The sequence below is a fragment of the Rhizophagus irregularis genome, chromosome 8, assembly GCF_026210795.1.
Source record: "Rhizophagus irregularis chromosome 8, complete sequence".
Lineage (NCBI taxonomy): Eukaryota > Fungi > Glomeromycota > Glomeromycetes > Glomerales > Glomeraceae > Rhizophagus > Rhizophagus irregularis.
In genome coordinates this window covers 5,149,204-5,174,970 of record NC_089436.1, presented here as the reverse complement: position 1 = coordinate 5,174,970, position 25,767 = coordinate 5,149,204, and the positions used below count along the sequence as shown (strand labels likewise).

Genomic DNA, 25,767 nt, shown 5'->3' with positions numbered 1-25,767 from the left:
TGGCACTCTCATGTGACATTGTGACATGTGGCTGATTTTTGATTGATAAATTTTTTTCGTAATTTTGTATTTGATCCTTGACACATCGCTGACTCAGTTCGTAGTAATTACTGACTCACAGTTCGTAGTAATTAGTCAACAGCCATATATGGAAATATATATATATATAACATATAATCAAAATGTCAAGCTACTCTTCGCTATTTCGAGTACCTTCGCCATTCCGGGTACAAACTAATTTCGAGGAAAATTCCCAGATCTAACGCTGTATCCATAAGGTCTTTTACTTGTGTTATACTGAAAAATTACTTGTTTTACCCTCGTTTTTAACTCTCGATTTTTGCGATTGCAGATATAGTGAAATCATGGTATTTTGTATCGTTCTAGGTGATAACACTGAAACTGCTTTCCCGGTTAAACTTCCTAGTGACAAGAAAGTTGGGGAACTCAGGGAATTAATCACTAAAATAAATCCAATGAGTTTCGACAATATTGACGCAAAAGACTTAATCCTATGGCAAGTTAGTATTTCTGACGAAGATGTCGAAAGAATGAAAATTCTTAATACCAAGCCTCCTTCTGATATTAACATTGAAGAACTTGGGGGTAAGGTTATGTCCTCTAGGAAAGAAATTAAATTTTACTTCTCTGAAGATCCAGTCGATGAACATATCCACATAATAATCGTCCGGCCACAACCGCCCGCCACCACTGGTAAGTGTCTCCCAACGTTTTACCTCTCGAACAAGAAATTTTGCAGTAACAAAATATCGATTTGGTCTGATCTCTTTTTTTCGCGTTAAAGTAGGTCCCTCTCATCAAGGCGTTCCACAAGGTACGGTATCTCTAGTTAAATTTCCTGTGTTGTCTTAGTCTTTGTATTCTGGCCCGCCATTATTGATACATATAGGTTACTTGCACCGTATCTATTTGTTAATACACTGTGCTTTCTTATTGTTTACAAAACATAGTGACGTCGATCGAAGATGCCATGAAAAAGATTTTGGAGGGAATTCATAAACAAATGAACGTAGACAATGTAGACAATAATAAGCCCAAGCCCATGGCTCTAAAACAACGTGACCTTAAGCAAGCTATTGATGTGATTGACAGGAATTTTTGTAATTCCTTAGATAAAAAAGAAGCTATAAAAAAAGAAACTCCCACGGCAAAGACAAACTATCGAATCCTTTTATGCGGTGGGGCACCTGGCATAGGTAACTTTCATACATTCTCTTGTATGTTTTTACAGCAGATAAAGCGGTTTTAGCCTTCTAATTAACAAATTCAAACTATAATTCACTAGGAAAGACACGTTATGGAGTTGAATTGTTTAATTGTCTCAACAAAGAATGGAAGACATCAAAAGGCCAAAAGCCTTACATGCTTTACATGCTTCTTGATTTCTCTAATGGCTATGCTTTAGATGAATACGAAATCCAAGGAGATATGAAAATTGCATCGGAAATCATTCTTGGATTGCGGTTGGCATACTACTTTTTTGTCAAAAAAAAATATGTGATGAGTTTTGCAATGTTTAGTACAAAAGCCAATGAATATAAACATATTTTCAAGTTGGATAATGTCCTCGCGCACATCTACAGCCATGAACACAAAAGACTTCAACCTGGCCAGCATCTTTTCATTTTTCTCCAAATTGATGAATTTCAGCTTATTTTTAAAGATCGAAAGGAAAGAGCTGAATTATTTAAACAGTTAATGTATGTTCTTGGGCATCACATGACCGGAAAAATTCCAAACATATTCATACAGACTCTACTATCGGGTACAGCACCACAGGACGCAATTCGAGCAATGGAACCTTCAATGTATTCTTGTGAACCTCTTGACCTTCCACTGCTTTCCTTGGAGTCACGCCTTGATATAATGAGGGAATTTGCAACAAATCACGATGTTTCTGATTGTGTATGGGTGCCAAAAATTTGGATACATCAATTACTCCTTGATACAGGTGGTCTTCCACGTGCTTTGGAATACCTTTTTACAGAATTATTCGGGCAAAATTTTACAAATATTAAGGAATTTTTTGAAAATCTCGAAAAAAGGATCTTATGCCCATCAACAATCTATGCCAATGTCACAAACAATATTAATAGTGCATATAAAATCAAAGCTTATGCTAGAAACCATAAAATTCTCATATACGAGCTTATTTACAGAAATATTATGGTAATCGAATCAGATATGTCTGATGAGTTACAAGATGGTAACTCTACTGAAAAATTAGAACATTTGGAGCGTGATAGGCACTTGATACTAAGGAAATTGGAAGGAAAAGATAAAGTTCTAATTGATATACCATACTTCTTTATGTATCTTTATGCTGATGTCCTTGGAATTTTTACAGAAAATCTAAATAAAGCATTTTTACCTGATTCAGATTGGTCATGGAATAATTGGGAAATATTTATTGCGGATTTTATAGCATCACACATCACTATGATTGATGTGCTGAAAAAAGAAAAATTATTAAAACTTAGAGATTTCTTTCGTGGTGCACAGGGTAGCGATATTACACTGGACCTGTTGATCAATTTTGAACCTGTTGAAATCTATGAATTAAAACATCAATTTCCATGCCTGAACCTTTCTACAAAAGCGGGAAAAACTGCTATGTTAAAGCCAGGTTACATTATGATCAATGGTTATTCGGCACCATTTGCAGATGTTTTCTTTTTAGTAGATAACCCTGAGCCCATTCTTATTGCTGTTCAATGCAGATGGAGAAAAGTATCTCTTGATTTGAAAACAATCAAAAATGAGCATAAGAAAAATGCAGGTGTTTCTAGTAAAATGAAAGAAAAAGCCAGAAAATTGAGGAACGATGCCAATATAGCGAGCAAAAAGAAGGGAGTTGAGTTACGATATGAGGCAGAGCAATATACACAACTTGCTAATCTTTTGAGCAAATACCGTATCATTACAATTTTTATTACCACTCAGCGGTGTAGTGAGGAATTAGAATGCATCCCTGAGGATTGTATTCTGATTCATCAAGAAAATTTTGATACTTTCTTCGGACCTGTATTTTCTTCTCGTGCCAAGTTTGTAATGACTAGAGATTCAAATCCAAATATGAGTACTGCAAGTCAATTGGCATCAAGATACGAAGCAATTAGTGAAGATATGGGGGAGAGAATAGAAAAAACTAGAAAGAAAAGGACCTTTATGTCACATGAAGATTTCTGTATAGAATTTCCGGAATTAGTTAGTGATGATGAGATCAAAAGTAATTTTGTTTACTACCCATACCGTCCACATATAGAATCCTTTGAACATCCAAACAAGAGAACACGTGTTTAAGATAAAACCTTTTTCGACTTTTTTTTCTACCGCGTTGGATTTCGTCATTGTTAATATTTTATGAATAATGTCATTCTTTATCACATTACACAATGCACATATATTCACATGTATACATAAAAAGTGACTTGTAGTTTTATTTTATTAATAAAGTATCACATGCATTATATAAAACTCAATACAGTATTACAGCGTAATCATGTAGCATTTCAAATAACTGATATAACAAGTTAAATGCATTTATTTATTTTTTTTGCACAATACACCGTAAAATTAAAAATAAAGCAACAATGGACGAAATCTTTATCAATAAAATAAGAAAAAAAAATTGGTGCTAGAGAAGCGAAATGAAACAAACTTCTTCAAGAAAGGAACTATCCATTTCCTCATCCACCAATGATTTCCTGCAACCAAAATGAAGTTAGATGAACTACTTTGCAGAAACCTTGAATTTTTGAAAGGTATCGTTACATTTGTTACTAAAACATACGTAAGATAAATTTAGGGTAACGTGACGATCCTTTTTTTTTAACTGACGTTAATCCAGTTATCACAACGAGATTTCACATGACATTTTGGCTGCATCAAAACAATTAAAACAATTCTTTTTATAATGTTAATTCATTGAAAATATACATAGAAAAAGCGTATTATAGGTATTGTCGTCACAGTATTTTAAAAATATCAAAAAAATATCTTAAAAAACTTAATTGTAAATATTCTCGTTATTTATGTATTAATTAATAACTAATGTTCCTTAAATATGTACCTTAATATAATTAATATAATTAACATTAAAATAAATTTCGGAGAAGCCTCTATTTATATATCATGTGATATCCAGTTTGATCTTTAATATAAACTCATTTTCACTCGCTTTTTTTCTTTCTTTAAAATAAACTTTTTTTAACTTTTTTAACTCCCCTCTCACTCTTTTTTCTTTTTAATAATAATAAACTTTTTTAACTCTTTTAACTCCCTTTTCAATCGCTTTTTTCTTTTTAAAAATAAACTTTCATTAACTTTTTTTAACCCTCCTTCACTCGTTCAAAAAAATTTTTTTTTTAACTCACTTTTTCCTTTCTGTTATTCCTATTTCCCTTCCTTTCCTTCTTTCATATTTTGTTTGAAAAAAGAGTTGAAAAGTACCCACAAAAAAAATTAAATTCTATAATGAAATATTATAAAATTTTGATTTTTTTTCCTTTAGGCGGCTCCTGGACGTAAGTTTTCAAAAAAAAATTTTTCTTAAATTTATTTTAACGAAATATTACTAACAATTCTTTTTTTTTTTTTCTTTTTTAGATTGTCCCTCAGGTCTCTTTTGGCGTGCAAGACTTCATTCTCAGTAGGTTTTTTTTTCTCTATTTTAATTTATTTATTCTAACGAAACATGAAATATTTTGAATTTATCTTTTTTTTCATTTTTCTAGATGGGCTTGGATGCATGAAAGAGGAAATTGGAACTATATTTTTTCGAATTTAATTCTTTTAATGAAATATTTCATTTTTTAGACAACTGAAGGATCACTTTGAATATAAATTTCGGTAAATAAAACAAAGATTTTTTTCAACGAACTCTACAAAAGTTCGATTTTCCTTTTTCTAGGAAACTTTTCAGTGTGAGATGAGATTTTGATGGAAAGAGTTTTATGAATGATTTTTTTTATGGAATATTTTGCTACCTTTTTTTTTTTTTTTTAGGATATTGACTATGAGGTACCTTTCTAAGCTTAGGAATATTGTTGAGTATCGTAGAGTTGATTTAGGCCAAACTAACTTGTTAATTAGATAAAGACATCGTTCAAAGATCAAGACCAAATATCTTTCGATAAATCAATGGATGATGATTGGACACTGGACACGTGAGATTTTGGTTGAAAATAATTGATTTTTTTTATTATATATACTAGGTCCCAGTTCATTTTAGTGTTTAGATGAACAATTACTGAGATATCAGATATGTATTAATTTTATAAAGATCATAGAAATTTCAAACTTTTTTTTGTAAGTTTGGATAGAAAAAGTTTCATCATGAAACTTTACTTTTTTATTTATTTTTTTATTTTTTTTAAAAAAAAAAACATTTTGTTATGTTCCTCTAATTTCTTTTTGCAGATTCGGTTGACTACTGGATGATGAATTTTTATTTAATTTTTTTTTTTTTGGACTTCAGAAGGTATTTCAATGAAAAATTTTTTATAATTTTTTTTTATTTGGCAGGTTAACTTTTATTTACTTTTTTTTTAGGAAATCAGTTCTAACGTGGACTCGAAACTTTAATTTAAAAAAAACACTTTTATATTACTATATCGTTATATTTTTATTTTCGTAGGAATGCAGTTACATTAAGTAAGTATCGAAATAAAATTGAAACTTTTATTAAAAAAAATGTAAGAACTTCAGTTTCAAGTTCTCTGAAAACAAAATTCAAAACATTTATTTAAAAAATGGTTTCAGCATTTTTGTATTAACTTTTTTTTATCTTTTTGTAGGAACCTCAGCTCCGATGGTGAACCAAGTTCGCCATCATGATATCATGTGATAATAGAATATTAATACCCGCCGCAGTTCAATTTGCTAGTATAACTGATCTTTTTTTCACTTTTTTTCACCTGTCCTTTTACTTCCCTTTTACTTTCTCGTCCTTTCTCTTCCTTTTGTTCTTTTATTCGTCCATCTTCCACCCTTTCCTTTTATGTGTATACGTACTTTTAATTTATATTATTTGGATATTTTGGTGCTCTTCTGTAATATGAATTAATTGTAAGTCATAATATCTCAAAAATGATGGTAGTGTGGATATATATTGGATTTTCTTTTTCAACAAACTTTTAGAGAAATATTAATTAATCAAGACAGCTCTTCAGCTCTTTGGATGCAGGATTTTGTTTTATTTTATTTTTTATCTATCTTTCAAAGAACAGTTACTTCTTTCTCTTTTTTTTAGACGATTGACTCTCAAAACATGTGGGAAATTCGGTAGGAATGGCAAAATTTTTAAAATTTGCTCTTTTAATGAAACTTTTAATAAACTTTTTCAATTTTCTTATTTTTTAGACGTCAGATGACTCAGATCTTTCTTTGGATGAGTAAGTTATCAATCCCTTTTTTGGGTTTTATAACGAACTGTCTGTTTCTTTTTTTTTTTAAATGGAACGCGTGAAATTCTGGTAAGATTTATTTTTATTTTCTTTTTTTTTCATTTTACAGTGCAGTACCTCTATAACTGACCTAATTTTATAGTCATAATGTGACATTTTCAAAAAGATATCACATTAGCAAAAAATAATATTTTAAAATTCTAACCAATAATTTTAATAAAGCATATCAAAAGCTTTTAAACTTATCGGGTCAGATTAAAAAATAATAAATTTTGCTAGTGTTACATAAGTTTGAAGTTCAGATAATTTATTATGATAGGAAAAATTTGAGAATAAGTGATTTTTGTGTAACATAAAAAAAAAATAATCATTTGATAGTGCTTATTCAAATAAATCATTTTAGCTTATAAACTTACCCATGCTTTGTTAAAAAAATTTTGAAAAAAAATTAAAAAAAAACTTTGGTAGTTTTTATTTATTACAAATTATATTATGCCTATTTCTCAAAAAGGAATTATAGGAAAACTTGCTAAAAAAATATAAATCCTATAGAAAAGTTCCTGATGATATACTTAATCAAATTACTTTTAAATAATTATAATGAATAATAAATTATATATAAAAAATTATGCATAATTCTAATTAACATTAAGTATTACATTAGCCAATCAAATTTATTTTAAGTCATGTGATTTTGTATTATGTCAGCAAAAAAAACGAGAAAATTTTTTTATTTGCCTAATGTATTTATCTTTTTAAAAGCTATCTAATTTTAAAATTTTATAAAATTCTGACCATTAGATCACAAAATATAAGGGGTACCTATTATAGAGGTACTGCATTATTGTAATAACTAATTTTAATGGTTATCTTTTCTTTGTAGATGGTTTGGTTATTCAGATATTGAATGCATGGAAACTTGATGAGAAGAATTAAGTTTCGATGTTAAAAATTCAAAAACTTTAACAAAAAAAATGTTATTACCAATTTTTTGGACCATAAGTGAAGTCTGGTACTTTACAGAAACCTTAAGTTTTCAGACTATGCCGAATTGATATAATCATGATGTTAAATTCATATCACGGCGATATCAATTTACGTGACAATATCATTATGATATTACTGTAATATCGTTTTGATAATAATACAGTATATCAAATTGATATCATAAAAATGTTTATTTGAAAAGATATCAAATTGGCATCATTAGTATGATATCATTTCAATAGCGATAATTTCTTTAAAAAATGTGAAATAAATATGATATCAATATGAAATTGTATCAATATTGACTCAGTATATTGAAAAGATATCAGGAAAATATATATGTGAAGAAATATCGAATTGACATCGCATTGATATCGTCAAAAAAAAAAGTGATATTGACACGATATCGACATGATATCATTTCAATATTAACTTGGTATATCAAAAAGAAAAAGACAAAAACACAATTTGATGTTGATTTTTTTGAATTTCAAAATTTTTTATCAAAATATTGATTTATGGTCATTATGGGCTTATGGCATTATTAGTTAATAGTTAGTTATAGTTAAAGAATTGCAGAAACGAATCATGTAAGCAAGAAAACATTAGTGTTCAGACCCGTAAACCGTTAATATCGGATAGAAACAGATATCTGTTATTATCAGGTATCCGATTTGACATTTAGGTTAACGGTTATAATCCAGATATAAAATCGACTAACGGATTTAACCGGTTGGATCCGATAAAGGGTATCGGATACTTGTTGATCCAGATTCATAACGGATTAACGGATTAACCGTAATCTGTTATTTGTTTCACTATAAAATCATTACGCAGCAGTTTTTTTAATTTTTTTAATTCATTTACTTTATTGCTTATAGTTTATTCAATTCTTTTTTATAAAATAAAACCAAACGATCTTTTTTATTTATTATTAAAAAACCAAATATTTTCTCAATTTAATTATTTAGAAATAAAAAATGTAAAAAATTAAAATGAACTTTGTATTTTTTTTATAAAAAATCAAACTGAAATCTATTTTTGTCCAAAAAATTGTACTTTATTGCTTCTAGGTGCGATTTTGGACTTGGACTTTGGAATAAGACATGAGGTATAGGATTAAAATTAGAGAGAAAATATCAAGAAAGTAGTATGTTAATTTTTAACTAACCTTTCTAAATTTCTTTCCATTTTTTTTAATTTCTTGTCATATCTTTCTGGACGTCTAGAACTCGAATTTTGGCTATTGGATTTGATCATTTGGAAAAAGGTGCGTGTTTTAAAACTTTGGAATAGGGAGTTGAGATTTTAGAGAACATTAGTAAAACTTTAACTAATGTTAATTCTAATTTTTTTTCCTTGTAGGTACCTTTCTGGACGTCTCGATGTAGGATTTGGTCTTTGACTTTAGAATAGAAGGTAGGTTTGAGAATTGGGAGGTAGGGAACATTGGTAAGGTCTTTACTAATGCTTCTTTTATTTTTAGTTATGGGTATTTACTTGGACGTTTTGGATCTTAAAAATTGGAACGAAAAGTCTGATGGATTAAAGATTGAGAATTTTTTCTTTTTTTTAGAAAGTAGAAAATAAAATGGATTTTGTTTATGTTTTTGCAATAAGAATCTGAGGATGTTCTTTCTTTTTTTTTATATTTTAATTAAAATAAAATGTTTTAACATAATATTAGAGTCAAAACATCTACAAAATATATAGTACAACATAGTACCCTTCATCTTTTTCGTAAAATAGTATCTCAAATTTAAATTACAGTCTTCGAAGACTTCACTGCACTATATATGCAAAGTATACGGCAAAATAAGCGGTATCACATTTAATTTTTAAGCAGTGAAACATTCACGGATATCCGTGTTAGTGACAATATCAGAATCATCACTCCGAAAATTAGAAGGAAGCGAGGAGATCGAAAGGGAGTTGAAAAAGAGAGAAAAAGAAGAAGAAATCGCAGGTGGAATTGTAGAAAAAAAGGGAAAAAAAGAAATCGCGGAATTTTTACAGAAGACACGGAGAAATAATGGAATATTCTTTATTTTTTTACCATTAATTAATTAATATATGATTTATATAAATAAGGTTATGTAAAAAATTAGCAGAAAAGCATATTTTTATCTAATTTATTATATAATATGAATTAATGTTATTTTTTATTAACATAAAATAATCTAAAGCTCTAATTTTAAAAATTTTAAATTATTTGACATTGCATTAATAATATATTGTAATATAAGCATTCAAGACTAAAAATATTTAAAATAATAAATTTATCCTTTCCTCATCCTCCTCATCCTCCTCATCCTTCTCATCATTAATTTCATTTTCTAATAAATCATTTCCTCTATTCGCGCCAATATATAAATTTCTTAAATATTCATACCTTTCTTTTTTACATTTTTCCTTATATTCTTTATATAATCTTCTTCCTTCATCAGCACTAACTAAATTATTGGTTTGAACTAATATTAACCAACGTTCATAATTATAAGTGTTCATGCGATTTGCAGAAAAAAAGTGATGTTAAGGTCGGGAAAAGCGTCAAATATATTATAGTTATTATTTGCCAGATTTAATAACCTTTCTATGCGTTTGGCTCTTTGGATAATTAATTTTAGTTTGTTTCCTGTTAACTCCAAATGTCCGTTACCGCCACTTTTTATTATACTTCTTATAACGTTAGTTTTAATTGTTTGTCCTTTGTTCCGTTCATGATATATTTTAAAATACGTTTCTAGAGTTCGAAAATGTTGTAATATTTTTAGACAATAACGAAATTGATCTCTTCTCATATAGTCTGCTTGTACTTCTTGTTCCAACGAAGTTTCATAAATGTCAAAGATATTCTTTGACAGTTTGGAACAAGCGGCTTTTATTTCAGTTTCACGTTCTTCTGATGGTCGTTATAGTAATGATATAAAATCTACTGCGAAATAATAGGTCGGAAAGAATGAGATTAATTAAATGAACAGCTACTATTCGAATCATAATAATAAATCATTGCACCTGTATTATATGAATTTTTACTGCTTTCTCCTAATTCTTTAGTCCAATGACTACTTGTTGAAACTAGCGACTCTTCTTGATCATTATTTAAAATATAACTGAGTGAGTGACCTAAATAAAAAAAAATTAGTTAGGTATTAATTAAATTAAATCATTTGTGCCTGTACTACAGTATATGAATCTTCACCTGCTGTCTGTGCGCTATTTTCTTTTAGAGTCGTATCACCATCCAAAATATAACTAAGCGAATGTCGAGATGATTTACCACCATCATTTGTCAAAAAAATGCTAGAATTGCAAAATTCATTGACATTATTAATCCTAGATAAATGACGTAACAACACAACTCGATATTGATCATGATCACAAATTTGTAACGTATCGGCTATTGGGGGAGGAGTAGAAAGTTTGTGTATATGTTGTAAAAGCGTAAAAAGTGACTCTCCCATCTTCATACAACTTATAGACAATTCTAGAAAATAATGTTAATATATTAAATAAATTTTTTTACCAAAACTTATTATTTACCTTTATGTATTGTAAATTTTCCAATATTCGTAAGTTTGCTACTAGTATTTGAAAAATTACGTCTTTCACATCCTCCTTGAGCCATAAATTTGCTGGTAGCAGTCGAAAAACTATGTCCTTTACGTCCTCCTTGAGCAGGATAATGGTCCATTTTAGTATCCCATTGATTATTTAAATTGACTTCAATTGCACCACCGGAATTTTTTCCAATTCGTATAAAATCTGAGCTACAGTTTATAATTAGATTTTTATAACCAAACTCTTTAAGTTTAGCATTTGTTCAGATTATTAAATTTAATAAATTATCATCAATTTTGTCACTTTCGTGGTCGTTTTCGTATGATATTTCTGTGTAAGAAATGTATGTCAAATTTTTCTTTATAACATTTAGTTAATCATAAATTGCTAATTTTATATACCTTTATCAATTTTGTCATTGTCATCATCATCTTCGTCTTTGGCATTGTCTCCTTTGTTGGTATCATTAGTATCGTCTTTGGCATTGTCTCCTTCGTTGGTATCATTAGTATCTTCGTTAGTTTCGTTTGACATTGAGTATATTTGATGATGTTGTTGTTGTTGCTGCAAGAAAGACGACATCTTAAAAAGTAAAGTTGCAAAATCGCAAATTTTAAAAGGTGCAATAACAAGAAATAATCAAAGAATTTTTCTTTCTAAGAGTACAAAAAAAAAATAAAAAAAATAGATTTTTTTTGCATAGAAAAAAAATTCAGATTTAAATTATAAAAAAATAGATTTGTGATTACATCATTAGATTTGTGGATTAATGTACCTTTTACTCCATATATAGAAAAGGCCATTTTTCTGGAATTCATAATTAGATTTGTGGTCATACTGAAAGAAATTCGTAATTAGATTTATGGTTGTATTCAAATTTATAGAAATTACATCATTAGATTTGTGGATTAATGTACCTTTTACCCCATATATAGAAAAGGCCATTTTTCTGGAATTCATAATTAGATTTGTGGTCATACTGAAAGAAATTCGTAATTAGATTTATGGTTGTATTCAGATTATAGAAATAAGTTTGTAGTTACATAATTAGATTTGTAGAAAATAATGTAATTAATTAGATTAATAAATAATTTTGGAATAATTTTTTATATATATAATAATCATATATAGAATTTGTAATTAGATTTGTAGATAATTAGATTAATATATTTACCTTGCTTTGATAGATTGAGCAAATGGGATTACTTAAGCAAGGACCAAATGAGACCAAATGAGACTGTAGCAAGATTCTGATCAAGAATAAATCATTGTGATGGTTTAAAAAAATTGCAATTTTTAAATAGCGTTAGGGGAGAGTAGTTTACTTAAGCTTCTTTCAGTTCCTGTTGTTCTTTTTGAAATCAATTAAAATTCACGTGAGCAAATTTTTATATTAAGAATATTTCGTTAAGAAATTCTTTTATTTGAACATAGCTTCTTCAACCGAAGCTGAAATTTACGTTATCATCACTGCCTTGTTGACAGTTCCTCATAATTCCACTATCAAAATTTTTACTGATTCACAAAACGTTATCGACACCTATAATCGAATGATTACCCGCTCCTTGTCAATCAGAAGGTCGTTAAAACTTCCAAATCACGTCGCTTGGCGCTTCATCATTTACCTTATAGAATCAAAAAATCTCAAGATCACCTTTCATAAAGTCAAGGCTCACTCTGGTGACCAGTATAACGACTTAGCTGACGAGCCGGCTAACTCTACACATCTCCTTCCTCCTATTAAACTCAATTCGTCCAAATTTCCTGGGACTTTAATGACGCCAATATGGGCTTCTCTTGGTCCCATAGACCGCGATATCTGACGATTTTTACGCGAAATTACTGATTGTATCACGTTTACTCAATTTTTACACAACTCTACCCTCAAACCTTTGTTTGATAAATTCAACTCTGATGATATCCATTGGCCTTTGACACAAGACTGGCTTCACTTTAACCCTACTGACGACATCTGCAGTAGTCACAAGTCAATCTACGATGCTTTTCAAATACTATAAGGACTTATATCCCCTGACAGGAATTCCCTGCCTGATCTGCCTTAACACGAATGATTCTAATTCTCATCTGGATTTCTGCGATGATTTTCACCCTTTCCTTAATAACACTCTAATGGAACATATACCTATATTGGTTGCATTTATTTCTTCTCATACTGTCAAAGATAATATGATTAAATTCATTCCAGATAGTGTATCCCGATCTGATTTATTCCAAATGGTCTCAAATGATTCTCACATATTTGATCGTTCACAATATGGTCCCTCAAAAACTTTATAATTTAATTCACTCCTATGTTGGCAAATACTTAACCTGTAGAAACGTACTGTTTCAATTTATGCAATCGTTAATTCAGAAATTATTTGCTCATATCTGGAAACTCCACAATGACAAACTTCACGAATGGAAAATTACTCGTGGTATTACTAAAAAGAAAAAATGCTGATATCGACAACACAGACATGTTTCCGACCCTACACGTGATACAAACAGGTACTCTCTACTTCATTCTCCGGATGCTTGGACAGTTAATACTCAGAATGGTTCTCCTTCTCGACTACCCTCCCAACGGTAATGAATCTCCGAACGGGTCAACTCTACCTCTTTGGATGGTCCTTATAACAGGACCCCGAAAAATACATATGGAAGTCATAAATGATCAGCAAGATTTTGGCCTAAAATAAGCAACTTTTCAGGGCCGGAATTATGATAATGCTAGCTAGTATCAAAACGGATAATAAAATTTAGGCCAGCACTATCTAAAAAAGGCAAGATTTTCATAAAAATTTAGGTTCTTTTTAAGCAAACTCAAATGTGACCTTTTTATGTATTTTTTGGGGTCCTCTTATAACCTCTAATTATTTGCACACGGGTGGTTGGACCTCTCACTTTTTTAATTATAGTTCTATAGATATAGACTTTTCTTTATATAGTTTTTACTCTTCATCTCTCAATGTATGTTTAGTTCGAAACAACGCTGGTCCTGCCTGAGTTGTTTTAAATAATCCAGGCATGATGATCTTTTTGAGGGTTGTAGTACGTTTGGATTTTGTTGTTTCTTTATATAAAGACAGCATTCCTACCACTTCTTCAGGCCTCATCGTTGTCGTTAATTGAAAAATAAAAATAAAAATAAAATAAAATTTTATTTGAACATAGCTCTAATTTCTGGCATAATATCCCTTGGATTAAATCATTATATATAGATTTCTCTTTAGATAGTCTTCCCTTATTCAAACATCTCCATTTGTTTTATTTCATTATATAATCCTTCCGCTATCGCTGTTAGCATAATAAAATTATACTAGTTCTATTTTTCTTCTTCCTTAAGTCATTTTGGTTATCTAGTAGTTCTATTTATCCGAATAGTCATATCGAAGGGCAGGTCCCCTATGGGATAATTATTTACCGATCTAACACACCTATATTAGTTTTTCGTACTTCGGTACCTCTCAATTTTTATTGTATTAGATTGTAATAACTCCTTTTCTAAATAAACTTTTATTTGAACATATTTTCTTTTTTCCTTGCATTATAGTTTTGATATTTGAATTGAAAAAAAAATCGTTAAAAAGAGATGTTACATCAACAATTCGCACGATAAAGTTAGTTTTTGCCTATTTAAGGGGTCATCTAAAGCGGCAAATCACGTGATTTTTGATTAAATTTTATAAACAAAGATTAAAATAAGCGTATTTTGCAAGTTTATCATATCCAAAAATGGATAACGAATTACCAATTTTTTTTGAAGTCACGTGATTTGCCCTTCCTTTTATTTAAGCATTGTACTTAACATTGACTGTAAATTTTTATTTGCCAAAAAATTTTTCTCATGAAAAAGTTTCTACGAAAATCCAATTAAAAAATAATACATCAAGTTATTCAAAAATTCATGGAAAAAATTTTTTTTGTCTGACGATAACTATCATTTTAGAAAATTTTCTGTCTGTTATATTATCATCATAAAGCAAAAGGTAAAAATTATATTGAAAATATTTTAAAGTAATATAATATTTAATTTTCTTTTTGAATAAGTTTGATAGTTAATTTATTTAACAACAGAGAAATCATATCGTTAATGAACTTCATAAAATTACTGAGCGGTTCTCGTTGACGGCAGATATGTGAACTTCCACAAATAACCGTGAAGCTTTTTGGAGGAGGATTATGTGTGTTTTGAATGAATTCAATATCTCTGAGAGCAGCATTTAATCTTGAATTTTCCAGCATGTTTTCACACTATCAATGTGCCACGCATGTTTTGAATGTAAAGAAAGCAAGGATTAAAATTAGCTAATGAGTTCACAGTTAAGATCTTGAATCTTTGGAGAAGCTCCATCATCATCTTATCCGATTGTAGGAGAAATTTGATTTACTTTTTGAGTATCTAAAAACTTTAATAATTACTATCTAATAAACTTTTGTAATGCTGATTGATGATTATATAAGACTTTGAAAATTCTTGCATTAGAATTTTTAATAAAAGGTAAACTCAAGCTTTGGAAAAAATCTTGAACACAAAAAAGAATTACATTCTCAGATTTATTCATATTTTGATAATGACAACCCTATAATGTACCATATTCACTAAACACAATATACCTTATCTATGTTGGAATTTAATTGTTAATGGAAAATATTTTTTTTTCAATTATGCCATCTCTTGGTTGGATGCTGTGTAAGAAAAGAACAAATTTAAATACTCAAATAATTAAATCGATTACGAAAATTTATTGTTATTATTGTTATAATACTCTTTTAAAAGATTATAATTTTAATTAAAATTAATCAAAGGTAACCATAAATGAGAAAAAAGTAAAGAGAAGGAGGTAGAGGAATCCAGAAGTGTAGATGAAGAGAGGAGAAGGAAGCGAGGAGATCAAAAGGGGAGTTGAAAAAGAGAGAAAAAGAAGAAATCACAGGTGGAATTGTAGAAGAAAAGGAAAAAGAAGAAATCGCAGGTGGGATTTTAAAGAAAGGGAAAAATTGGAGTCGAAAGTGATGAATACGACTTAGAAATAGATGAGATTTTAGAAAGAAAGAGCTCGGGAAAAGATATAAAGAACGAGTGGTGTTGAAAATGTAAAATTAGAACGCTATCTTATAAATCAATTAAAAGATGGGTAAAACTCAAAAAAAAAATAAAATAAAAGTGAGTGACCTTCGTTTTATATTATATAATTAATTATATTTATATTAATCGTGATTATTTTTTGTGATTTATTTTTTTTTTATTAATAGAAGATTCAACGAATCATCCCAAGGAGGAGAATTCTAAGAAATTTGTTTATTAATAGAAGTTCATTCAGAGCTAAGGAAAAAGAACCTGAAATAAATAAAAAAATCTTTGTATATTGATAAATTTGTATATAATGAAGTAGTTAGTTCAGTTTGTAAAAGAGAGACGGCTTGGCTTGGTCTCAATGAAAATTGATTACTTTTTGGCCTTTGGTTCACCCTTGATCTGGAACGAATATTTTAAAATTAATATGACCCTTAAATTTAATTAATGTCAAGACGATTTATTAACTAACAATCGAAATTTCGATTAAAAAAATTAAGAAAAATTCTTGCGATTTAGATCAATCTTCAAACTTTAAAATTAAGCGATATCAAGGAAAATTATTGTGAAATTTTCTTAACAATATTTTGAATTTATTAAAACAATATTTTGAATTTATTAAATCGATCTTTAAACTCTAAATTTTAACTGTTAAGCAATTTAAGCAGTATCACAAAGATTAAGCAGTATTAAGAAGAAAAATTCTCACGAATTTTTCTTAAAAATGTGATTTCAATTTTTTTAATCGGGGAATTAAGCAATTAAGCGGTATCACAAAAATTAAGCAGTATTAAGAAAAATTCTTGCGAATTTTTCTTAAGAACGTGACTTTAATTTATTAATCGAAATTAAAATAAGCGGTATCACATAATTAAACTTTAAAAATTAATCAGTATTAAGAAAATTCTTGTGAATTTTTCTTAAGAATGTGACTTTAATTTATTAATCGAAATTAAAATAAGCAGTATCACATTTTTAAACTTTAAAAATTAAGCAGCATTAAGAAAAATTCTTGCGAATTTTTCTTAATAACGTGTAATTTATTAATCGAAATTAAAATAAGCGGTATCACATTTAAACTTTAAAAATTAAGCAGTATCACAAAAATTAAGCAGTATCAAGAAAAATTCTTGTGAATTTTTCTTTAACAATCGTAATTTAGATCTATTAATCTCGCAAATATTTTGCTATCATTTATTTTCTTTTTTCTTTAATATAAATATGGAATTTACAAGTATGGTAGTAAATTTACTGAACTACAGTATTTCATTGGTATGCAAAAAACTTTTATCAATATTTTCTGGTTGATTATTTAACGTAAATTAAGACACTAAGTCCATTTTATATGAAATCATAGTACTTTAATTATACCTATAATATATACATGATTGCATATTTAAGTATTACTAAGATGTTTGATAAAAATCCACATTAATAAATTAAGATTGCAATTATTAAAAATTTTTATGAAAAATTTATTTAATTTTTTTTATTATTTATTAGAAGAAAAGTTTATCATGCCACCCAGCAATCTTAAAACTTTTCAAAAATTCTAAAGTTTTACCTAGTTATGCTACCTAGCAAACCTACTAGGTAAAACTTCAGTTATATGAAAAAAAACCAAAAAATAAAACTTCAAAAATTCTAAAGTTTTACCTAGTTATGCTACCTAGCTTAACCTACTAAGTAAAACTTCAGTTACATGAAAAAAAAAATAAAAAAATAAAACTTCAAAAATTCTAAAGTTTTACCTAGTTATGCTACCTAGCAAACCTACTAGGTAAAACTTCAGTTATATGAAAAAAACAAAAAAATTATAAAATCTTTAACCATGTATGTTAAAAAAAAAATTTTCATTACGATCTTTAATTTAAATAAAAGAAAAGTTAATAAAAATATTAATAATAAAATAAATTGAAAGATATATATATAATCATTAATTACCTTTAATGGTCAAAAAATATCGGCAATTTAATTATTATTTATTAATAAAAAAATATATTAATATATTATTAAAATCAAAAAGTATAAATCTAAAAATCTTACCTAAAAAAAAAATTTTGAATTAATTGTATTGGTTGTATATAACCTTCTTTAAACAGAGGTGTGATCTGATCATTAGTACAATTTCCCGATGTTCCATGGATTGGTCTCCAACACTTTATACAAATATTCTGAAGTTCTTGTACTGTAAAAATTATACTTGAACAATTTATAAAGCCATGTTCATAATATAGGCGAATATGGCAGGAATCTTTATAATATACTTCTCCGCTAATTAATTACGTCATATTTCGGCGAACGGACCAATTCACTATTTATTATAAAATTACTATGAATTAATTATGTCTGTCAAAATACATTACGTCTGTCAAAATAAATTTAATTAGTATTTTGTCATTTTGACGAAAAGTATACTTTATAATATTCCACTGGTAATAAAAAAAAATATATTAATATATTATTAAAATCAAAAAGTATAAATCTAAAAATCTTACCTAAAAAAAAATTTTTGAATTAATTGTGTTAGTTGTATATAATCTTCTTTAAACGGAAATGTGACCCGATCATTAGTACAATTTGTCGATGTTCCATGGATTGGTCCCAACACTTTATACAAATACAGTCACCCCTCTCTACAGCGAATCTCGATATAGCGAATAACACGATATAACGGATCATACAGTGTGGTACCGATTTTAAATATGAAAAAAACCTTGATATAACGAAGTTTACTATTTATTTACCGTATAACGTAGTACGAAGTAAAGTGTGTGAATTTCTTATATAAAAATGCCTCTCGATATAACGGATTTTTTTTATAACGAATTTTTTTTCAGTTATAACAAAGAATTTCTATAGTTTATAATTAAATGTAATTATTAATAAATATTGATGCATTATAACATTAAATATCACCCCTGTGTTTTATATTTAAATTATGGATCAGGATTGTATCAGGATCGTATCAGGATTAATAATTCTGGCTATTTTATTTAATATTTAGGCAGAATTACATTAATTTACATTAATTCGGTTGTATTAGGATTCGATGTGAATTGTTATTAATTTATATTTATCACAGGGGTAAGGACACTCCTAGTTAAATTAATATATCATTAATAATTTATTTATTATATAGTCAGTTATTGTTAAACAGCATTCCTACAAAAAAAAGGAATTATAATAAACATTTTTATATAGAACACTTCAGGAAGCATTCCCTATAATAAAAAAATAAAAAAAGAACATTAGTAAATGTTCTTAAACGAAATCAAAAGAAAAAATTGAGTTGTCCCACTTACTTCTTGTCTCAAGCGTCCATTTCGAAGTCCCTACAATAAAAAAAATAAAAAAGAATATTAGTAAATGTTCTTAAACGAAATCAAAAGAAAAAATTGAGTTGTCCCACTTACTTCTTGTCTCAAGCGTCCATTTCGAAGTCCCTACAATAAAAAAAATAAAAAAGAACATTAGTAAATGTTCTTAAACGAAATTAAAAGAAAAAATTGAGTTGTCCCACTTACTTCTTGTCTCAAGCGTCCATTTCGAAGTCCCTACAATAAAAAAAATAAAAAAGAACATTAGTAAATGTTCTTAAACGAAATTAATAAAAAAAATTGAGTTCCCCACTTACTTCTTGTCTCAAGCGTCCATTTCGAAGTCCAGGAAGTTCCCTATAATAAAAAAATAAAAAAAGAACATTAGTAAATGTTCTTAAATAAAAAAAATTGAGTTCCCCACTTACTTCTCGTCTCAGGCGTCCATTTCGAAGTCCAGGAAGTTCCCTACAATAAAAAAAATAAAAAAAGAACATTAGTAAATGTTCTTAAACGAAATTAATATAAAAAACCCCCCAGTTCCCACTTACTTCTCATTCTAGGCATCTATTTTGAAGTTTAGAAAGCACCCCTATAAAAAAAAGATTAAAAAAAATGTTAAATTATCGGTAATCAGATCAACAAGTCACATGATCTGTATAACCGATATTCCTATACCAAAGAATTCGTTATACAATACCGAATAATTCGTTATAATGTTAATGAAGTTGCTTATAACGAAGCCCTGATCAGCTGGAACCTAGGGTTCGTTATATCGAGAGGGGACTGTATTCTGAAGTTCTTGTGCTGTAAAAATTATATTTGGACAATTTCTAAATCCATGTCTGTAATATAGGCAAATATGGCAGGGGTCTCTATAAAATTCCACTGGTAAAATCCAGTTGGTTGTCAGACAAATTTTTATATCTTTCGCCGAATAAAGTTGTACTGGTGGTGGAGATGATGATGGTGGAGGCGGAGATAATGATGACGATGACGGAGATGAAGATGGTGGAGATGATGATGGGGGCAACGATGATAATGATGATGATAATGTTGATGGTGGTGGTGACGATGACGTAAATAATGTCAGTGGTGATGATGATGATATTGACGTTTTTACCATGCATAATAACTCATGTATTGTTTTATCCTGATTACGGGTTAATTCATTTATCGTGTCATTTTGAGTGCGTGTTAATTCAACTAAAAAATTTGATAGATTAGTGATGACTCCAAAGCTTTTATCGATATTATTGAGTATATTTTTTGTAATAACGTTATTTTCTATGACTGAAAAACTTTCGTTATCTTCAGTCATTTTTGTAAAAAAGCTTGTGAATAAAAGAGTACTTAGTGTGAGTAAAAAAAAATTTGCGTGAAAAAAAGTATTTAAAAAATAAATTTTGCACAAAAAAAAGTATTTAAAAAAAAATTTTGCGCGAAAAAAAGTATTTAAAAAAAAATTTTGCGTGAAAAAAAGTATTTAAAAAAAAAATTTGCGTATTTAAATAATGTGTGAAAATTTACTTGGTTCTAATACTTAAATAGAAGTTGATCTGCTTATCTTAAGGCTTTTTACTCATTCTGGTATTTAAGCTTTTTGGTAGTAGTTTTTTTAATACTTAATTAGAAATCGACCAGCTTATCTTGAGGCTTTTACTTGTTCTGGTATTTAGATGTTTATTTTTGACTGTAAAACTAATATTCTAATAGGAAAAATTTTTTTACTGCATTTCTTACGTTTAATGCTAAATATTAATAATCTTCATTGCTTAAAAATGGTTTGTAATACCAAAATTACCCAATAAATTGATATTTAAGTTATTTAAGTCTACATTTGTTTTACTTTATTAATTTCTCATTCACATAGTAATTTTTAATATTAAATAAGGTAAAACAAAAGTTAATTTACTGGACACCATGTTAAAATCGTCATACGATTTGCATAATATTGACCATAAACAGTCAATTTTAATTTAAAATCAGCTTATACTATTCAGGTATCGTCCATATATAGTTTTTTATCTGATCATTCCGATTCTAACCGAAAAAAAGAGGAATTTCCGATTTGTGTCAATTCGCGCCATTAAATCGAATGCAAATGTTGAAAAAGTGTTTTCTCCACAAATTAACAAAAACAAGATTGCGTAATAGAATGAAATTGAGTCACTTGAATCACATTTAATGATACTTCTAAATGCACCCGATAATATTGAAGATTTTGATTGGAACAAGGCATTTGATCAGTAAGATTAGAACAAGTACGACGGGTTGATCCAGGTGAATTTTTAACGGATCAATTCACGGTTTGCTACGGATGACAAAATAATAGTGATATTCACTAGTTGAAATAGTCCAAATCAGATAGAAATCAATCATCTGATTTTAATCTGATTTATAACTCAATTTTGACCGATTTTTTTAAAAAGGCAATATTCCATTTGGGTTCCGAGTGGTTGCCACTCAGATATAATTCGGAATAAGAAATCGGATATAAATCAGATATAAATCAACAAATACTACTAAATTCGACACTATTAATTAGACATAAATCAACTAAATTTATTATATAAATCGGATATAAATCAGATATAATTCAATTACAATTCAATTTATAAATTCAGATATACTATAAAATATATTATAATACGCAAAACTAAAAAAATAGAGTAAAATAAATTCATATATGCTATAAAATATAATATAATATAATACGCAAAACTAAAAAAAGAGTAAAATTAATTCAGATATGTAATAAAACATACTATAATACGCAAAACTAAAAAAAAAGTAAATTAGTAATAAAATAGAATTCTGAAATTCCAACCATTAATCTTCTGATTTATCCGCTTTATCTTCCAAAATTGCATCAAAATCTTCATCATCAATATTTAAATCGTCTGTATATTCTGTGTCATATACCATATCCGGTTGATCAATATATGACCAATCAGAAGCATCATCCGGTGGTACTTTATCATAGCATTGTATCTCGTCGTCATAGTCCCGAGGTCACAATTGCTGCGCCGTTTGTCCCACTCTTAAATGTTTATCGAGAACATTTCTTAATAAAAGTCTTAACTAAAATGTAAAAATAAATAAAATCGAAAAATGTAAAAATAAGTAAAATCAGAATTAGTGAAAATAAGTAAAATCGGAATTAGTGAAAATTTATAGCAAAATCAAGATAAAATAAGTAACCTCTTCTGAGCGCCACGATAGATCATAAACATTAATAACCGATTTTGAACCTTTATCTTCGGTTTCACTCACTTCCAGTGAATGATATGCACGATTTGCCAGAATTTTTAACAGATCCCATTTTTCATAACTCATAATTCGGCTATCCTTTTTATTAAAGAGATCTTTCGCAGCCTTTATCCTTTGCAATTTTTTCTAATTGATAAATTTAAAATGAGTTAATATGGATTATTAATTTGCCGCTGAATTACATTACATACATCATTTAATCTATTATTGGCATGAACTCATCGATTGTCCATGCTTTCTTTGCCAGATATTCTCAAACTCAACTTAGATTGTCGAGATTTATGTAGGCTACTTAACCACCTTGTTACCTGGTTAAAGGATGGTCGATAATTCAGAGCAAGTGATTTTCGGATTTTGGGAATTAATTTACGTCAAATTTTAATGTTTTTTGCACTGTTAAACGTTTCATTGTAGTTTAGGTTATATTTATCATTAAGTGTTTTTAAGATTGATTTCATTTCGATCTAATTGATATTTAGAAAAAGAAAAATTAAAGAAAGTATTATGAAATAATAAAATTAGCAACAAACAAATATGTTAGTAGAAAATTCAGTATAAATTTGTGAAGCCAAAAATGTTAGTTATTGAAATTAATAAAAAATTGGTAGTTTGTAAAAGTTAGTATACGAATTTGTGTTGAAATTAGTAAAAATTAGTAATTGTAAAGTTAGTATACGAATTTGCGTTAAATTTGTAAAAAATTAGTAATTCGTAAAAGTTAGTATATGAATCGCGTTAAATTAATATAAAAATTTGTAAAAAATTAGTAATTCGTAAAAGTTAGTATATGAATCGCGTTAAATTAATAAAAATTTGTAAAAAATTAGTAATTCGTAAAAGTTAGTATATGAATCGCGTTAAATTAATAAAAATTTGTAAAAAATTAGTAATTCGTAAAAGTTAGTATATGAATTGCGTTAAATTAATAAAAATTTGTAAAAAATTAGTAATTCGTAAAAATTAGTATATGAATTGCGTTAAATTAATAAAAATTTGTAAAAAATTAGTAATTTGTAAAAGTTAGTATATGAATCGTGTTAAATTAATAAGTATATTAATTGTGTTAAATTAATAAAAATTTGTAAATTGTCGTAAAAAATGAAATTAGTATTGAAATCAGTTGCAAAAATTAGTATCAAATATGATTGTCAAAACTCAACAAACCCTTGCTTCTCTTTCGTTAGGCTCTTCGGGTGATTCTTCAGTTGCATTCGATTTGGAATCCATCAAGTCGTCATCAATATCTTCGTCTTTATCGTCATCGTCACTTATTTGGACTACGCTTCTTTTGCCCTTGGCTTTTTTGGAAAGATGTTTGGATTTGATATCATCGATCTCACTTGTTCTGATTTTTCTTTTTAATTCTTCATTTTCTGTACCGAATGTATCATTAATTTCCATAAGCGTACTGAAATCCTCTTTTAAGCTTTTTAATTCCTTAAAAATATCTACGTTTGTTTTCTCCAACTTCATGTTTTTATTACACAAATCGGCTATTGTTGCACGTAATTTATGATTTTCTAAAATTTATTAACCAAATTTGGAAACAAATAAACTTTCAATGTAAAGCAACCAAAACAGCAACCAATTTTAGCAATTTTGTTACAATTATACCAGTTTCCAAAGATGGATTATCATCATAAAGGTCTAAATTATGGCGAAGATCCTTTTGCTGTTCTAAATAGGAATCTGGAACCTTGAAATTTTTATATTGTTCTTTCATATGCTGAACTTTTGATTTTGAAGTAACGGTCAATTTGCTAGTGGTAGCAGGCGCAGGAGTAGTTTCGTTGCTAGTGGTGGCAGCAGGAGTAATTTCAGAAATTTCAGAAGCGCTTTTCACAAGTCAAAATATGAAAAATCGGTCACCAATCGGTCATATGACCGATTGGTGACTGATTTGTGACTGATTGGTTACCTATTGGTGACCGATTCTTTCAATCTGTTACCTATCGGTCACCAATCGGTTATAGATTGCCAATCAGTCACCAATCAGTCATATGACCAATTGGTGACGGATTGGTTGCCAATTTGTTTACAATATTTGATTTACGTTATTAAAGTTAAAAAATTAGCATTATAGTCTTATAAAGAAAGTCAAATTATACTTAATCTGAGCTTTTGAGTTTGTTCTGATAAATAAATTAAGTTTATTATTGACAATCAGTCATCAATTGGTCACCAATCTGACATAACCGATTGATGACGGATTGGTTGCCGATTTGTTTACAATATTTGATTTACATTATTAAAGTTAAAAAATTAGCATTATAGTCTTATAAAGAAAGTCAAATTATACTTAATCTGAGCTTTTGAGTTTGTTCTGATAAATATTTTAAGTTTATTATTGACAATCGGTCACCAATCAATCACCAATCAGTCACCAATCGGCTATGTCAGATTGGTGACCGATTGGTTGCCGATTTGTTTACAATATTTGATTTACGTTATTAAAGTTAAAAAATTAGCATTATAGTCTTATAAAGAAAGTCAAATTATACTTAATCTAAGTTTTTGAGTTTGTTCTGATAAATATTTTAAGTTTATTATTGACAATCGGTCGCCAATCAATCACCAATCAGTCACCAATCGGCTATGTCAGATTGGTGACCGATTGGTTGCTGATTTGTTTACAATATTTGATTTACGTTATTAAAGTTAAAAAATTAGCATTATAGTCTTATAAAGAAAGTCAAATTATACTTAATCTGAGCTTTTGAGTTTGTTCTGATAAATATTTTAAGTTTATTATTGACAATCAGTCACCAATCAATCACCAATCAGTCACCAATCGGCTATGTCAGATTGGTGACCGATTGGTTGCCGATTTGTTTACAATATTTGATTTACGTTATTAAAGTTAAAAAATTAGCATTATAGTCTTATAAAGAAAGTCAAATTATACTTAATCTGAGCTTTTGAGTTTGTTCTGATAAATATTTTAAGTTTATTATTGACAATCAGTCGCCAATTAATCACCAATCAGTCACCAATCGGCTATGTCAGATTGGTGACCGATTGGTTGCCGATTTGTTTACAATATTTGATTTACATTATTAAAGTTAAAAAATTAGCATTATAGTCTTATAAAGAAAGTCAAATTATATTTAATCTGAGC

General features: G+C 28.3%; 6 protein-coding genes across 6 annotated transcripts; 2 read left to right on the top strand and 4 right to left on the bottom strand.

Moving 5' to 3' along the window:
* Positions 1–365: 365 nt before the first annotated feature.
* Positions 366–3,498, top strand: OCT59_029001 (uncharacterized protein; the record flags this gene model as incomplete). Its single annotated transcript, XM_066147715.1, has 4 exons — positions 366–714; positions 809–835; positions 972–1,217; positions 1,307–3,498. The coding sequence occupies 4 exons, from the start codon at positions 366–368 to the stop codon at positions 3,322–3,324; spliced, it is 2,640 nt and encodes an 879-aa protein (XP_065994397.1). The 3' UTR covers positions 3,325–3,498.
* Positions 3,499–9,680: 6,182 nt separating this feature from the next.
* OCT59_029000 (uncharacterized protein) lies at positions 9,681–11,558 on the bottom strand (the record flags this gene model as incomplete). Its single annotated transcript, XM_066147714.1, has 6 exons — positions 9,681–9,864; positions 10,005–10,317; positions 10,401–10,541; positions 10,618–10,902; positions 10,959–11,180; positions 11,378–11,558. The coding sequence occupies 6 exons, from the start codon at positions 11,556–11,558 to the stop codon at positions 9,681–9,683; spliced, it is 1,326 nt and encodes a 441-aa protein (XP_065994396.1).
* A 7,708-nt stretch (positions 11,559–19,266) lies between these two features.
* On the bottom strand, positions 19,267–19,943 carry OCT59_028999 (uncharacterized protein; the record flags this gene model as incomplete). The annotated part of the gene is made up of 7 exons (XM_066147713.1): positions 19,267–19,280; positions 19,362–19,391; positions 19,473–19,502; positions 19,584–19,613; positions 19,694–19,733; positions 19,805–19,844; positions 19,924–19,943. The coding sequence occupies 7 exons, from the start codon at positions 19,941–19,943 to the stop codon at positions 19,267–19,269; spliced, it is 204 nt and encodes a 67-aa protein (XP_065994395.1).
* A 295-nt stretch (positions 19,944–20,238) lies between these two features.
* Positions 20,239–20,533, top strand: OCT59_028998 (uncharacterized protein; the record flags this gene model as incomplete). Its single annotated transcript, XM_066147712.1, has 2 exons — positions 20,239–20,267; positions 20,320–20,533. 2 exons carry the CDS (start codon positions 20,239–20,241, stop codon positions 20,531–20,533), a joined length of 243 nt encoding a protein of 80 aa, XP_065994394.1.
* A 1,675-nt stretch (positions 20,534–22,208) lies between these two features.
* OCT59_028997 (uncharacterized protein) lies at positions 22,209–22,715 on the bottom strand (the record flags this gene model as incomplete). The annotated part of the gene is made up of 2 exons (XM_066147711.1): positions 22,209–22,351; positions 22,631–22,715. The coding sequence occupies 2 exons, from the start codon at positions 22,713–22,715 to the stop codon at positions 22,209–22,211; spliced, it is 228 nt and encodes a 75-aa protein (XP_065994393.1).
* Positions 22,716–23,804: 1,089 nt separating this feature from the next.
* Positions 23,805–24,372, bottom strand: OCT59_028996 (uncharacterized protein; the record flags this gene model as incomplete). Its single annotated transcript, XM_066147710.1, has 2 exons — positions 23,805–24,169; positions 24,264–24,372. 2 exons carry the CDS (start codon positions 24,370–24,372, stop codon positions 23,805–23,807), a joined length of 474 nt encoding a protein of 157 aa, XP_065994392.1.
* Between the last annotated feature and the right edge of the window lie 1,395 nt (positions 24,373–25,767).